General features: G+C 37.1%; 1 protein-coding gene across 1 annotated transcript; it reads left to right on the top strand.

The window, feature by feature from the left end:
• Window positions 1–1,223: 1,223 nt before the first annotated feature.
• Taf7l (TATA-box binding protein associated factor 7 like) lies at window positions 1,224–16,423 on the top strand. The gene is made up of 12 exons (XM_052745997.1): window positions 1,224–1,570; window positions 2,357–2,435; window positions 2,897–3,030; window positions 3,974–4,103; window positions 4,319–4,374; window positions 7,986–8,027; window positions 8,965–9,037; window positions 9,470–9,571; window positions 9,992–10,252; window positions 10,578–10,690; window positions 11,933–11,992; window positions 16,379–16,423. The coding sequence occupies exons 1-12, from the start codon at window positions 1,508–1,510 to the stop codon at window positions 16,421–16,423; spliced, it is 1,158 nt and encodes a 385-aa protein (XP_052601957.1). The 5' UTR covers window positions 1,224–1,507.
• Window positions 16,424–17,532: the final 1,109 nt, after the last annotated feature.

Genomic DNA, 17,532 nt, shown 5'->3' with positions numbered 1-17,532 from the left:
GACCCTCTCTTGCCTTCCTACAGACCTTGTAATATCCTTTTTTTTTCTTAAAGGAACACTGGAGTACAATTTGTATTGCCTACCTACTCTTGGGTATGGGGTCTGCCCTGGGATATGTTCAGCCCACCAATGCTCACACCATTAAAGAAAACTGACTCTCTTTCTCCCAACAACTACAGAATGACAAAGCTTCTCAGCTAGGGGTGGGACTTTGTGCCCATCTCCCCAAATTCCATGCTGGGACTTTGGCTAGCACAGGCCTTGAGCATGCTGTCCTAATCATTGTGATTTCATATGTTCAGCTGCCCTGTTGTGTCCAAAACACTGTTTCCTGGTAGTCACCTCGCACCTCAGGCTCTTACCTTTCTTTCTTCTCACCCCATTTAACCCTCCCTTTCCCAGTTTTATACTAAGTGATTTGAATCTTAACTAGTGCGTTTCCACCCTAAGAGAGTCCTATACTCCTATGTGTTAAAAGAATGTTACAGTGGTTTTTTTGTTGTTGTTGTTGTTTTGTTTTTCGAGACAGGGTTTCTCTGTGTAGCTTTGGAGCCTGTCCTGGAACTCACTCTGTAGCCCAGGCTGGCCTTGAACTCAGAGATCCGCCTGCCTCTGCCTCCTGAGTGCTGGAATTAAAGGCATACACCACCACTGCCTGGCTGTTACAGTGCTTTTTAAGAAAGATTTGGATTTAAAACTCAGATCCCAGTTAATGATTTACAAAGTATTGAGGGCTGTGCATTAATTAGAACTTTTACCCTGTAAAAGCTTACTGTATAATGTACACATAATTGGTCTGAAACCCCTCTAATTTGAATTAGACTGTTCATTTTACCTAAGATATATTTTTAAAATAAAAAAGATTCCTCTTGTGCTGGGTATATACTAAACATGCATGAGATACTGAAACAAATCTATCTTAAGATTATTTTAAATATCCTCATAGAAGATATATAAGCACGGGACTCCTTTCTCCCAAGGAAGTGCTGAACCATTGCAGTTGAGCCATAAAAAGCTTCTTGGTATCCCATGGACTGCCTAATTACTACTATTGGTCTATTTGGGTAAATGAAATATTGAAAAGTATTTGTTCACCTCAAATTAGCATGTCTGCATATGGGTTCTGGGTTGATTTCATTCTTTGGTTTGCATTCAACCCCACAGAGGCCACTTAGTTGAAGTTTGCTCTTTATTTGACAGTACAAGAATATTACTAAAAATATTAAATCATGTTTCACAACAGCTTAATTAATTTGTTCATCAAGATACATCATGTAATTTGGATTCACTTTGGAAATGATGACTTTTAGAAATCAAGATGTCAAATAAAATATTTCTAAACTGTACACACTTCTTTTCAATGAGAATTATGGTAAGGTCTTGTATATTATAACCAATATAATAAAATATAACCAGTATAATATAATCAGAGATGGTCAGCAGAGTGAGCAAGCGTTTGTAGTGACTTTGTTTGTTTTCTTTGTTTTCATGAACTCAAAAACAAGCCATGAGTTTAATGCGTGATGAACCCCAAGATATTGAGGAACAGTTTATATTGCGTCTGCCTCCTGTAAGTAACTTTTATATCTCAGAATAAATGTCTTCAGTGCAAAAGTGTAGTTCTGCTTAGGTAAAATTTACATACATTTTAGGCTATAAAAACTCAGAACATTTGCTTCCCAGAACTCATGTTCTATTAAGTAGTCCTATTGTGGTGTGTATCCTTCTCACAATATTTCTTTCTTCCTGTATATATCATCAATAATGTGGGTTAATTCCCTGTCAAAACAACTATGATAATGACAATTATGGATCATCCAGTCATTTATCACAAACATTAACAGCCAATTTTCTGGACAGCCAAGGTAAGACTGTTCTAAAATTCTTTCTGTCATCTCAGAAGAGGTAGTTGGAGGAACTACCACTGTCACCTGCAAATTCATCACCAAGCAAGGCTGTCAAACTCATTTTAACATTAGGTTTGACTCTCATATCCATTCTCATTGATAAGCACATTCAAGTATTACTTCATTTAGGAGGCTATGATAGAGATGGTCAGAAAGCTATTATCTGTTATAGTTCATTAATATATCTAGTGAACTGTAGCTAAAGCCTTTCCCTAGCATCTACAATGGAAGACTAAGCAGTAAGAAGTAGAACTGAAAAGCTGGGCGAAGGCACCAAGTGTAGTTCCTAAAAGATAAAGATGAAATTTGAGTTGAATTCATTTGACTTGATTTATACAATGCATGGGCTCTCACAGTACATAGCATAGTTAACATTTGGGAAATGTAAGGTTTTATTTAAGGAAAACTCTTAGACAATCCTTCTGATTTTTAATTTGCCTCCTTTTTAGGAACATGCTTATACTGTCAGGAAGATGATACATTCTAGAGGTGCTGCCATGAAGGATAAACTAAAAATCGACTTTTCTTGTAAGTAGTTAATATCAATATATTAAATATTAAATTAATATATTAAACAATAATTTGCTATATATTGGTATGTGCCAGGCACTATACTAGGCATTCCAGCCTTTAGAAAACATACAATGTTACAATCGAATGCTTTCCTTCTTTTTTAAGGAATGTGTTTAAATGAATGAAATTTGCTTTTGGTGATAACAAGAAAACAGTTGCTTGCTGTCTTTCTCACCTTTGCAACCATTGGAAAGAAACATATTTTTGAACTAGTAACATACAATATGTAAAAACAAGCTATAGATACTCTCTTCTCTTTCTGGAAGTTACTAATTGAATATTGATTTCTAGACTTTCAAAAATAGTAAGTTTTATCAAAGAACTTGTCTGTCCCGCATAAGTCTTCATTATTCAGATTCTTGGAGACTGAACAGTCCATTGGAATGTCAATATTAATTTTATCTACTTTCCTTTAGCTGATGGACGTAATGCAGTTGTTCAGGTAGAAGATGTCTCACTGTCTGCTAAGCTGGTTAATTTGCCTTGTGTCGTCGAAAGCCTGAAAACTGTTGATAGAAAAACATTTTATAAAACAGCAGATATTTCTCAGGTATGAATTTTTTTGAGACATGGTTTCATATATCCCAGGATAGCCTCAAACTCAGTATGGTGCTGAGGATGACTTTAATCTTCTAATCCTTCTTTCTTCAACTATCAGGTGCTGCTGTGCGTACGGACATGCCTTTCTTGACTGTTAAATTGTGCTGAGGACCAAACCTAGGGCTTTGTGCATGTTAGACAGACATTCTACCAACTGAGTGATATTTCCAGATCCACAAAACCTTTTTTTTAAGTGCTGAGAACCAGGGCCTCATGCATGCTAGGCAAGTGCTCTACCTACCATTGAGCTATATCACCCCCACTGGGTTGATTTTCTTAACCTTCTAGTTCTCATACCCTTGGTGGAATCTTCAGTCTTTCTGCCAGTATTCTGTTCCAATTTTAAATGGCTATTTACCATTTATAATCACCAGATCAATTGCAGGGGAACATAATGTCATGTTCTGGTTTGATATCTGATACTTAATTTTTTTTTCTTTACTTTTACAGATTCCTGCTCTCTTGTTTGCTATTTATAGTGACTTTCATTAATTAAAAATATAAATGGCTAAGGTCTTTTTCTGCACTTTGTACTATAGCAGTGTGTTAACTCTAAAGAAACTTATTTACTTATCTCTATTGGTGCTTTCTGATTGCCTCTCTAAATCGTAATGCTAAAACGTATGCATTTCATGATATTGCTTCTGCAGGGGTAAACACTAGGTAAAAGTCAAATCTACATATCATGCTTCAAGGAGAGAGAAGAGGGAGAGAGGGGAGGAAGAGAGGATGGAAAAGGGATATATTAAAGAACCTGAAGGTATATTACATGTACTTGGTTTTGGGAAATTCCAAGAATCATTTGTGCTCCACATGTCTGGTGGTATGCCCATGATTTATTATTAACCAATATTTGAGGCAGTAGTAAACTTCTTTGTCTTTGCTAAATATAGATGCTTGTATGCAGTTCTGATAGTGAGCCTCGTCCTTCCCCGGAAGAACCAGTTGCTTCTACTGATTCTCCTGTAACTGGAAAAGGTGAAGGGAAGACACAGAAAAAAAAATATAACTGGAAGCATGGCAGTAAGTCACTGATCCCTTGCTCCTTTTGCCTGACTACATTTTTATCTATTGAATTGCAAATCCCTATGAATCAGGGACCTCTTACCTGGTTTATTAACCTCTTATGTTTAAAGAAAGAAGTCATACCATGAGCATGACACATTTCTTTATCAAATTCATGTAGATATAGGACAGTCATCAGTCATATGGTATATTTCATCATGTTTTTATTTTAGTTACTCCACCACTTAAGAATGTCAAAAAGAAAAGGTTCCGGAAAACAGCAAAAAAGGTTAGTCTCATGCTACTTGTGTTTCTGCAGGGTGAATTAGGAGAGGACTATGAGGGAGAAAGAAAGGTAGGAAGTCAGTTGGGAATTCATTGATTCACTTGTATGTCCAATAAAGAATGCCTACCTGATGTGGTGGTACCTACCTGTAATCTCAGCACCTGGATGCTAAAGTGGAAGGATCATGAGTTAGAGACAATCCCTGGCTACAGAATGAGACCTTGTCTCAAAAATGAAAAAAATGAAGAATATGCACAATCCACAGAATTATGAGCTAGCAGTTGTGACTACAACAGTGAATGAAAATAGACCCAGTTCTTTAGGTCATAGGGATTTAGAAGAATCATGAATTTGATATTTCAACTCATGCTTTTAGCTTTCGACTGCTATAGATTTAAAGCCAGGCATGTTAAGACCTGTGATCTCAGCATTTGAGAAGCTGAAGAAAGAGGATTTCCTTCAGTTGGGAGACACCTTGGGCTGCGTCATCAGTATTAGGCTAGCTAGGGATACACAGTGAGATTTTTTTTCTAAAAAAGATCAAGTTTTAAATTGAACTCATCTAGGACCAGATAAAGTAGGAATTCTGCTTAAATCTGTAACCTTACTTCAGGTGAGCTACAGGAAGAGTACAGTACCTTGGACTCATTTAAAAAATTCAATGAAAAACATTGAAATAATCAGATATTCATATGCAATTGGAATAAATAGAAGTTTAGCATGTACTCTTTATCCACTTTACCCCTTTGTAGCATTTTACAAAACAAGAGAATGATATCACAAATGAAATTATCATTATTGCAATTCACCAATCTTTTTTTTTTTTTTTTTTTTTTTGGTTTTTCAAGACAGGGTTTCTCTGTGTAGCTTTGCGCCTTTCCTGGAACTCGCTTTGGAGACCAGGCTGGCCTTGAACTCACAGAGATCTGCCTGCCTCTGCTTCCCGAGTGCTGGGATTAAAGGCATGCGCCACCACCGCCCAGCGCAATTCACCAATCTTAATGAAATTTCTCATCTACCTATACTTATATATTTGTATATATATTTAGTTCTATGCAGTTTTGCTACATGGCTAGATTCATGACCCACCTACATTGTCAAGTTGTTAAACAGTTCCATCACCACAAAAATTCTCATATTTGTCCTTTTGTAACTACTTATACTTTCTTCCTGCTTTACACTCTCGATCTTTAGTGCCTAGCAATTCAAAATCTTTTCTTTATCTCTGTAGTTTTGTTATTTTTATGACATTAAATAAATTTGAACATACAGTATAGCATCTAAGAATAACATGTATCAATAGTTCTTTTTTATTGCTGAATTGCATTTCATCGTGTGAATATAACCAATGCGTTTAACTGTTTACCCATTAAAACATAACTGTATTGTTTCCAGTTTTTGACAATTATAAATAAGGGTGTGAGTAGGTTTTTGTGTGAACTCAAATCCTAATTCCTCTAGGATAAATGCTCAGGAATAATGCTGAATCATATGATAGTGGCATATTTTAAAATATTTTTTAGATTTTTATTCATTTTACATAATGTCTATGAATGCTTTGCCTGCATGCACATTTGTGTACCGCGTGTGCCTATTGGATTGTCTGGAACTTGAGTTAAGGATGGTTGTGAGCCACCATAAAGTGGTCCTCTGTAAGAACAACAAGTTCTCTTAACCACTGATCCATCTCTATAGCCCCCACAAGTGGCAGGTTTGTACAAATATTTTTGAGACAGGGTCTTTCTCATGTAGTCCAGGCTAGCATTGAACTTGCTGTGTGGTCACAGATGAACTTTTTTGTGCCACCACCTCTCAAGTGCTAGCGTTACAGGAATTTATCACCACACCTTGTTTTATATGTTGCTAAGGATTAATCCCAGAGCTTAGTTCACAATTAAGCAAACCCTTTACCACCTGAGGCATGTCACTTGCCAAACTTTAGCTTTTAAAATTTATTTACATTCAGCCAGGCGGTGGTGGCGCATACCTTTAATCCCAGCCAGGCAGATCTCTGTGAGTTCGAGGCTAGCCTGGTCTACAAAGCGAGTTCCAGGACAGCCAGGGCTGTTACACAGAGAAACCCTGTCTCAAAAAAATTTATTTACATTCATTTAGTGTGTGTGCATGCATGTGTGCAACAAATGGAGCTCACAGGAAAACTTGAGAATTCTAAGTATCAAATTCAGGTCATCAGGATTGATAGCAAGCATATTAATGCTGAGCCACTTCACTAGCCACAAGTATTTTTAGTTTTTTGGTTTTTCGAGGCAGGGTTTCTCTGTAGCTTTGCGCCTTTCCTGGGACTCACTTGGTAGCCCAGGCTGGCCTCGAACTCGCAGAGATCCGCCTGCCTCTGCCTCCCGAGTGCTGGGATTAAAGGCATGCGCCACCACCGCCCGGCGTATTTTTAGTTTTATAAGATACTGCCATACTGTTTTCAGAGAACTATCATTTTATATTAACAGTGATAGTGTATGGATGATACAAATTCTCCACCTCCTCACCTGTCATTTTATTTTATTTTAGCCATTCTTATAAGTGTGTAGTGATTTTCATGTGGAATTAATTTGGATAGATTATGGCCTTGAATTCACAGCAATGATTCTGCCTCAGTGTCTGAATGCTGGGATTGCAAACATGCACCATGACACCGAGCTTCTTTTACCCATTTTCTAAAATGACTTTTTGTTGTTAAATTCCAAGAGTTCTTTTTCTGTTCTGTATACCAGTCTTTCATCATATATGCATAGTTTATTAGTACCTTCTCATAGCTGGTAGCTTGAGTTTTTAGTCCTCTTCACAAGCACTTGTAGACAGCAAGATTTTTCGTTTTGATGAGGCTGAATTTATTGATGTTTTTGTCCTAAGGATTTTACTTTTTTGTTGTTGCTTAGCCTAGATACTGAAGATTTTATACTTATGCCTGAAATCCATATTTCAGTTTTATAAAATGTGAGTTTTAATTCAAGATTCCCCTTCTCCCTTTCTTCGTCCTCTACTCTCTCCCTCTCCTCCTCCACCTCTTCCTTGGGAATATTTGTATGGTACTGTTTATGGGTTCTTTATTCTGTTCCACTGATCCATGTGTCAATCCTTCTGCAGATACTATAATGTGGTAAGTCTTGAAATCAGAAGATTGATTGCTACCACTTCGTTTGCTTCAATATTGTTTTAAAAATCTTAGAATCAGCCGGGTGGTGGTGGCGCACGCCTTTAATCCCAGCACTCGGGAGGCAGAGCCAGGCGGATCTCTGTGAGTTCGAGGCCAGCCTGGGCTACCAAGTGAGTTCCAGGAAAGGCGCAAAGCTACACAGAGAAACCCTGTCTCGAAAAAAAAAAAAAAAATCTTAGAATCAGTATCCTTCCATATGAATTTTAGAATAAACTTGTATATATATACAGAAAACATCAGAATTTTGAAAGAAACCATGTTAAAATTGTAGATCAACTTTCCTAATTTATGTGTTAACTTTGGCTTAATAACCTGCTAGTCAGTGAAATTTATTGTCTACTAAATGTAAAAGCCGTTAGACATCGTTGTAGAGCTCTTTAAGCTTGACTTAAGTAGAAAAATGAAAATATAACGTTGTTCCTTGTTGTGCTTTACTTCATAGCTCCCCAGTGTCAAACAAATGGATGAAGTCGGCTTCAGTGAGGTACAGCAGTGCTCATAATCTTCATTGTTTACTTTTCTATGCTTTATATAAACATATATACATATGCACACTGGATTTTATTCACTGGGAAATAATTATTTAATGTCCAATAACAACTTCTAGGGTAAAAGATTAAGAGTTTTGCTAGTGTTGCCATGCATTGCAAACTGCTTTTACCCCCTTATTTTCATTTCAAAAGCCATTCCTTGGAGTCCAGGGATCAATTTACTAACAATTGCTTGAACTAATGGGACTTCTCATCAAAAGCCTTGATTTATATTTGTGTCGTGAGGAATTAATTGCTGTGGAGTAATTGTTTAAAACTGTATTCAAGTGAGAACATGTAGATAGGATCTAATTTTTGTAGGAACATTTTTTTTTCTTTTTTTTTTTTTTGGTTTTTTGAGACAGGGTTTCTCTGTGTAGCTTTGCGCCTTTCCTGGAACTCACTTGGTAGCCCAGGCTGGCCTCGAACTCACAGAGATCCACCTGGCTCTGCCTCCCGAGTGCTGCGATCAAAGGCGTGCGCCACCACCGCCTGGCAGGAACATTTTAATAATAAAGATGGAAAAATGAAGTCTGGGAATTTGGATTTTAAGCCAAATTATTCATAAGTAACTAACATGCAATTATTGTTCTTTGCCAATGAGTCAAGGCAAATAATAAAACATGAATGTTGAAAATCTTTTCCATAGAGTTATAGACAGATACGATTAAATATTTCAAGTGATTTAATTTGAAAAAATGAGCTTGCTATGCAAAAATACAGATTTTGGATCGATTTCTTCATAAATAGCACTATTTAAGTAGAACTTTTGTTGGATGAGCATCTAACAAGGCCCAGTCATTTCAGTTCATTAATATATAGGAAAAAGGTATTTAATAAAACTGAGTGCTCAGTGACATTCCTGGTGTTTCCTTCCATGCTTTGCTTTAGTACACTGAATCTCCAAATGTGGAAAAAGAAATGAAGAGACTGCTCTGCTCAGATGCTGAAGCCATCAGTGTCCGTATCCTTTATATCAAATGTTTCCCTGTAGTCTGTTTAATCTCATGTGCATGTTCTGACAAATTGCACCTCTGGTTGGTGTTTTTGCTTTTGGTTAAGATGTTGGGGATCAAATTCAGAGCCTTACTACACTAGGTAAGCCCTGCACCACTGAGCAGCATGCTTAGTCCTCACTTGTAATGTTTGAGTGCCTGGTTGATGTGTATAACTTGAAGATTTTTGAAATGTTATTTTCTAGCTAGAAATGGTAAATACAGACAGACAATCGAAGTGTATTTATGTTTGTAATTTAACATAAGGCAGTTTTCCACACTAGGAATGCAGATACAACGATCTAAATCAAGTACTAAGAGCACTCTTAGTTAAAGAGCCACTTCCCTTTCAATGGTGTGTTCTCTCTCTTCTGCTTTTTCCTTGACTGCTGTACTTTCAGGCTGGGAAGTCATTGCTGATGATGAAACCAAGGAAATAGAAAGTCAAGGATGCATCTCAGGCATTTCAGGAACCCCACAAATGAGTGGCCCTCCCTCATCAGGTACTTTATCAAAAACAGAGGAAGAGCTTCGGATAAGGGCAAGTGTTAATTGTGTAACGGGGCCACAGACTCACAGACCAATCACAGAAAAAAGATGCTTTTGTTCTTCTTCTTCATTGGTCCTTCTGTGCTTTTAGGGTTTTAGATTGGAATTCTAATGTCCTAGATACCCTGGTATTCAACTTCCTATGGGCCCTTAGATTCTCTAGATATCTTGATAATTAAATACAGATGAATGTTAGTGTTTCATATTCCTTGTTCTTATTTTACAAAGGGAATAATCTTCCCATAGGAAAATAATTTTATAAAATTCACTGGTTGCCCAGTGAATTACATAGTAAGGCATATACTTCTATTTGGGGTTACGGTTATTTCCAAAGCTTGAGATTGCTTCATTTTTCCCTTGCTTAAAATCAATAGACTATGATATGCTTCGAGAGATGTTTGCTGATTCTCGCAGTAACAGTAATGATGTGGAAGATAAGGCTGATAAAATTGAAGCTGAGGAGGATGATGGAGAGGAGAGTGATGATGATGACGACGACGACGATGAAGAGGATGAAGAGGAAGAAGAAAAGAAGATAGACAGTTGGGAAGAAGAATTAGAAAGGGAGCTGCAAGCCAAATTTATTCAATCTAGCTCCGAAGAAGCAAACAAAGACTATGATTACAGTTCAATAAGTAAGCCAGAGGAAAGACAGAGGAATCAGGGAGGCTGGGTGGTGGTAAAAAAGGCTAACTTTGAACATGCATTATGTGCAATTGTGTGCATTATGTGCAATGCTTAGTTTTCAGAAGTCTTTTGTCCTTAGAGTTCCACTTGATTTGTGACGTGGTCCATTATTTATTTATTTATTTATTTATTTTGTTTTTCAAGACAGGCTTTCTCTGTGTAGTTTTGGTGCCTGTCCTGGATCTTGCTCTGTAGATCAGGTTGGCCTCGAACTCTTGATCCATTATTTAAAGCTCTATTTATATACAAAAATCCTTTCTCTCCCTCTTTCAGTCACAGGAATTCAGAAACTGATTTATTACAAAGAAAAAAAGCTTCAACAGGTTTATAAGAAAGCCCAACGACAGAAAGACCTCCTTAGGAATGTGGAAAACTTGACCCTTAAGGTAAGTTCTTTTTGGCTGTTAGACATCCTGATGTACTACTTTCAAAATTCCATCTCTGTTTCCACTCATGTCATCACTGTGTAGTTCATTCATAAACCTAAATAACTTCTAAGAAACATCCACTAAGAACATCCTTGTTTTATTATATCTGAGTAATTTTTATAATCTAAGCATTTTTATGGGGAGGGGACCAGGTGACCTGAGATAATGACCAATATTGAGCATTTACTAAACAAACAGTGCCTAAAAGAGTTATGTATTATTGTTTCATTTAATCCTCAGGTCCCTGAAACCTAGATACTGTCACCATTCCCACTCTATAATGAATTAAAACTAGCTGGGCGTGTGGCACATGCCTTTTATCGCCAGTACTGGGAAGGCAGAGGTGGTTCTCTATGAATTTGAGAACAACCTGGTCTATATAACAGGTTCCAGATTAGCCAGGTCTACACAATAAGATCTTGTATCAAAAAAAAAAAGAAAAGAAAAAGGAAAATAGAATTAAAATTCCAAGAGGAACCATAGTAATTTGCAATACATAGAATAAACCTGTTGTTTATACCAAAATACATTTATTTCAGTAAAAAAGGAGCAAATTATTTAAAATTCTTATCATATATGATGAAATGTGAAGGAATTATTTTATTTTTATGGATACATTTTTCTGAGTTTCAGTGAAAGGAAAACAGATTGTTAAGCCACATTTGCTCCCATCTTGGTAGTAAGGTGATTGTAAAGCACTAAGAGAGCCCTTTGCTAGATTTCATTTTTTTGTGGAGCAGTAGTTGTCAAAGGGAAGCAGCGTGGCATAGAGCTATATCCACTTTGGCTGTAGTCCTTTAGAATAGCCCAAGATAATAGGTATAGATACATCTTAAAAGATTCAGATGTCTGATACTATTGTGATATATGTGTAATTTACATATATGTGTTATTGTATGTAGTATTAGGAGTAGTAATGTTCTGTTCTGGTGAGGGGGAATGGAGGATTTGTACAACACCAGGGAAAATGTAGCATGTAGACACTTCACCCATTTATTTTAGGACAAGAAAAAATGCTGTGGCGAGTACATAAAATAAGATTGGATTGTTAGGCAGAAGTTTTGTGCTCCAGTTTTTCTAAAAAGTGTGTTCTTCCTATAATTGACAGATTTCTTATCAAATACGTGACAAACTGTGTTCTGTGGCTCTCTCTTCCTTTAAGATACATCTTTCATCACTGATACAATTTATTTTTTCCAGAGGCATTTCCAGTATGTTTTGGAGCAGCTTAACATATTGGAAAAACAAAAGTGTGAGGAGGTAAGAAGTATGTTTTTAAATAAATAATTTGCTATGAAGAACTCACCCACCTCTAACCTAATTTCGGGCTGTGTGTCTTATAAGAATAGTGGTAAACATATATTCTGAGTGAGAATAGCAGGGTGGATCAAGGTCTTTTTGCAAATCTGTTCATTTAACAGTTATTGAATACCTCTGGAGTGAAAAACACTGGATAAAGGGTGTTGAGTAAGATAGATAAAATACTTGTCCTCATAGAGCTAATGGTCTTCCAGGGGAGATTGATGGTAAACAATTATCATATAAATATTGAAGTACAAATCCCAAAGAAGCTCTATGAAGGGAAAAAAGTCAGTATTCCCATTAGAATAAGGAGAATCCTGGATTAAATTACAAGAACATGGCAAACCTCCCCGAGGAAATTATATTTATGCCTACATTGGAAGAGAAGTCTAACAGTAGGGTGAGCCCCTTGGGAAGAGAATAGTCAAGTTCTCACACAGGAAGAGAACTTGATGATCTGTGAGTCATTTAAAGCCATGAAGAGAGTTTTTTACAATAAGATCAGAAAATAAAGCCGAAGTTACATCACTTGACAGTAGGCTAGGATAGGAAAGATGGGTTTTAGTTTTAAGTGGGTTTAAGAAATTCCTTGCTGAGTATGAAGCAGGAAAATCAGACCTAGCTTAAACTTTTATTTAAATTTTTTATTTTATAAATATATGTGTGCGCCATGTGTTTGGAGATCATAGGACAACTGGTGGGAATGGGCTGTCTGCATCATATGGACCCTAGGATCAAACTCAAGTTTTCAGGCTTGTGCAGCAAGCATTTTTAAATTCTGAGTCATCTAGCTAGCCTAAGACCCAGACATTTTTGATGAATCTTTGAACTATCTCATTAACAACCAAGGCCACAGGCTACACCGGACCTAAAAGTTGTCTCAGAAGAACTTATAAACCACATTTTATTTAACTATTCTTCTGATGATAGGCATTTCATTTGTTTCTGCTCTTTGAGTATTACAAATAATATTGCTGTGACCATTTACATATGAGAGGATATATTTTTAAAGGATTGATAGGACAGTTAAAGGGTGATGCAGGAAAAGAAAGTATTAAAAGAGGTATGTCAGGTTTCTAACTTGAGTGACTGTTATTCAAAGCCACAGAAGAGTTTCCAGTGGGAAACGAAGGGAGAAAAATGTGAAATGAGTTAAGCTTATGAAGCTATATAGATAGTATGCATAGTTCTCACTATACAGTCCTGCAGGTAACAGCTTGAAAGAGTCTGGAGTTTATATTATGAGGCTCTTATGGTAAAGGTATTGCTCATTGCCCCTATTTCTACAAGGCCAGAGGCATTCTTACAGTTTGTGCCTTTCTTTCTTCTCAGCAAACCAGACAACCAGTTTGTTGTTCGAAGATTATATTGTTTTCATCCATGTTCAGTAGTTGGTATCGAGAACTGCCATTTCCAACACAGAAATGTAGTTGTAAACTTTACTCACTAAAAATTTATTTGGTGCCTAATTTAAGCTAAGTTCTGAAGGGAGTTTGTCTCTGACTTCAGTTGGGGAAACTCATGAGAGGTTAGGGATTTTTTTTTCTTTTAATCTTTAAAAAAACTTTAAAAATTGTTTTAGTATACAAAATAATGGGTTTCATATGACATTTACCATATGCATACATATATTATTACACCTTGTGCCTCCACGATTGTCCTTCATATCTCCTTCCCTCCCCTTCTCACTGAAGAGGAGGAAGAGGGTATGTGTATGTGTGTGTGCGTGCATGCATTTTACCATTTCAAGTTTTTAAAATATTAGATCCTGTACATCTGACTTAGAAAGCATGAGTAGAATATAAGATGCTGATTGGTCAGGACTCTGAATTGCTAAATTGTCCTGTAACCTGGCAAGGAGCAGCAAATGAAACTTGGCACCAGTGGTCAGTTAGTGGTGATTCAGCATTAGTCATCAGTGGTGAAGGCAGAGTCTCATTAACTGGGCAAAGTCCAGAGACTAAATTACTATTGAATGCCCAACCATAATGGGAACATCCATAACACCCTCCCCAAGACTCTGGGAACATCATGGAAGAAGGGACAGAAAATGTAACAGTCGAGAGAAAGCGGAGCGGGGAGGTTGGTATAGGATACTGACTTCTGGACATGACACAGTTGTTGCAGTTGGGCCTGTCGATAGCTTGTCACGGAAGGGTCTCACCTATCCCTGAGGATTTACCTAGAACATTTGATGGGGGAAGTAGAGACACTTTTTTCTCGTAATGTACACATGCTACTATAAAGAACCCTAATGAAACCACTGGGTCAGAAAGACATGACATAGGAGTGGTGCTAGTTGGGAATAGGGAGGAGATTCACTAGAGGGAGCGGGGCAAGGAGGAGGGGAGTACAAATACAGTATGTACATGTATGAAAATACTGCAATGCAACCCTCAGTATGTAAAATTAGTAGACTCTAACAAAACCTTTTGAAGCAAGATGTCTCAACTTGTAAAGGCACTTCCTAATGAGCCTTACAACCTAAACTTGACTCCTAGGATCTACATGGTGGAAGGAGAGAACTGACTCCAGCATGTTGTCCCCTCTCTACAGTGTGTTTACTGTGGCATGTGTGCATCCCCTACCCATACATAACATTTTAAAGTTGTAAAAAAAAAAAAAAAAAACTTGGCAAAGCCTCACAGGCCTCAACCCTAGAAAAAGCACTAGAGGCAGCTAAGGAATGCTGAGAGCAGGAGAAATTGTCTTCCCCAGGGAGAGCACCCCAGTTGGTTATCTTAGTGTCATAGTACTAAATGGTCAGTCCTGAAAGCATGTACATACAGGTAACATAGACGCTGAGCAGGTTGATCGATATATTTAGGAATATGTGTGTGTGTGTTACATGATATACATGGGAGGGAGGGGGACTGGAAGGAGGAAAGAGGGATAAATGATGTAATTATAATCATAAAAATTTTATTAAAAAACTTAGCATAAGTTCATTTTGAGAAAATATCCCAATTGCTTTATCATCTGACTCTTTTTTTTTTTTTTTTTTTTTTTTTTTGGTTTTTCGAGACAGGGTTTCTCTGTGTAGCTTTGCGCCTTTCCTGGGACTCACTTGGTAGCCCAGGCTGGCCTCGAACTCACAGAGATCCGCTTGGCTCTGCCTCCCGAGTGCTGGGATTAAAGGCGTGTGCCACCACCGCCCGGCATTATCATCTGACTCTTACAAAATGACTACAGTGATATTCTCTTTTCTTTTACTGTGAGCTGTGACCTCTGTATATTTTTTCATAGAAGTCTAGATTCTTAACAGTAAACCTATTCAGTTTTGGAGCATATTCAATTTTAAGCTTCCCTTTATAAGTCTGGTATAATAAAAGACATTATGGTCACAGCATTGTGCTTGAGTTCTTGATAGTGTGACTGCTCTTTGGGATGTTGAGAAAACTAAGATGATCTCAAAAATGCCAAGTAAACAATTACTTTGGTCTATATAAGTAAATACTAGATGAAGTAGTACATTTTAGTATTGCAGATAACCTGTTCCCTGTTTTCCTCTGGTTTGTGATCTGAAGCAGTGAGGAATTCTATCATGTTGAGAGGTTTTTGTTTGTTTGTTTGTTTCTTTTTCTTTGTGTGTCAGTTTAGGGTTTTGATTTATTTGGAGATTGTTTTGAATACTGGCTACAGGTCAAAATTAGAAAACCTTTTGTGGATGAGCTGCAGTTCTGTGCTTATGAGTTGTATCTAGGGACTGACCACTCTAAGTAGAATCCTTTACCTTCTTAACCTTTTTTTAAGATTTGGGTCATTCTCATTGAAAGTTCATCTGCATATGAACCGGGGATTTTAAATATCAGAGGCCGTATCTCAATAATATGTTCTGTTCAAAGAACGTTTAGATTTGTGTTTACGAAAGAGGTAGAGAATAATCGTAGTACGTGTGGGGGACAATCCAAGGAGCACTGACTCGGCACCATCTCAAGTTGAATATTTAGGAGGCCAGGCGGAAATACTAGTTAGTCAGACAGTTTTTCCTGTGTTAAACTACCTGTGTTTCTTCACATCTTGGTTGATCCGAAGTAGAGGAATTAAGGTATAAATGTGGGTGATTTATGCAGCCTTAATAACCTTGAAATAAACTACCTGACTGTTATGTTATATCTTAAAAGTTGGACAAATGCCTAAGGATATTATTACCTTTTAACCTTTTGAATATTCTTAAAATGGGTTTGTCCTGTCGTACATGTTTATCATTTCTTTCATATGGTAAAAAGATCTTTATCATATTTTTGAAATTGTAATGAAGGATGTTTTTAAAAATAAAGTTTGGAATACCAGAAAAAGTTCATATAGCTTTTGTAATGTTTCTCTACCTCTCTCTCCTTACAGATTTATCACCTACAGGAACAACTGAAATGTTTTCTGAAGGAGTAAGGAGAAACCCTCAGTCTAACATATAAGTGGGTTCACCTTCCAGATGAAGATCGAGTGGAACCACGAGTTACTTTATCTTGACCAACTGTATTTGCTTAATTGAATATTTTTCACTAGTTACAGTAAATTTAAAGATCATAGTCATGTAGAAGGGGACAGTATAAAATGCACAGTAGGTTTAGAAACCCCACTCACCATGAGATTTTGTTTTACTTTGTCAATTTGAGGTTATATATGTGTGTGTATATATCTTTGTCTTTTGTTCTATGGTACCATAAGATCATTCAACCGTGCTTGTCAAAGGCAGATGGTGTAGCCTAGAAGGATGTTCGACTGTTTTACAGATGTTAGCTTTTGAAACTCTGTTTTAAGTATTTCCTACAATATAGAAAATAATCAGCTTGTCAGGTTGTTATCCCAGCATTCAAAAGGCAGAAGCAGAAGGCTCACAGTTGAAGGCCAGCCTGGGATACATACGAAACCCTGTCTCAAAAAGCAAAACAAAATAAAAAATGAAAACACCCCTAATTTCTATCAAGGGCTAGATCCTGTCACACTTATTTAAATGCCTACCTCTCGGCAATAAGTACTAGGCTGTGCTCTTCCTTTCTCAGGTTCAAGGCTACTTTCCTGCTCACCGATGATTTCTCGCTACTAATCTTTGCTCTATGATTAGGTATTGAGGGCTGTAGCTGGTTGTTATTCTTTAGCTAAGAGAAGAATTAGAGCAAAGATGTTACTCTCCTTCTATGTCTTCCCACTGTAACTCCCAGAAGAAAAGATTAGTAAGAACTAGATTCCTGTATTGTCTATGAAGACTTCCTTAGTAACCCTGGATTTTTTTTTTAACTTTTTATTGATTCTTTGTGGACTTCACATCATGCATCCTGATTCCACTCATCTCCCTGTCCCCTCACTTCCACCCCCCCAAAAAAAACCAAAATTTAAAAGTAAAAACAAAAAACAAAACAAAAATCAAAATTAAAAAATCTCATGGAAGCTGTAGAGTGGCCCAGTGAGTCACACAGTAAGCCCTTTAGTCCATACATCTTTACTTTTAAGTGTTCATTGCTATGAGTCATTGGTCTGGTCTGAGGAATCTGGCTTCT

This window comes from Peromyscus californicus, unplaced genomic scaffold (genome assembly GCF_007827085.1).
Source record: "Peromyscus californicus insignis strain IS unplaced genomic scaffold, ASM782708v3 Scaffold_10__1_contigs__length_136768540, whole genome shotgun sequence".
NCBI classification, from domain to species: domain Eukaryota; kingdom Metazoa; phylum Chordata; class Mammalia; order Rodentia; family Cricetidae; genus Peromyscus; species Peromyscus californicus.
This window is presented reverse-complemented; position numbering and strand designations above follow the sequence as displayed.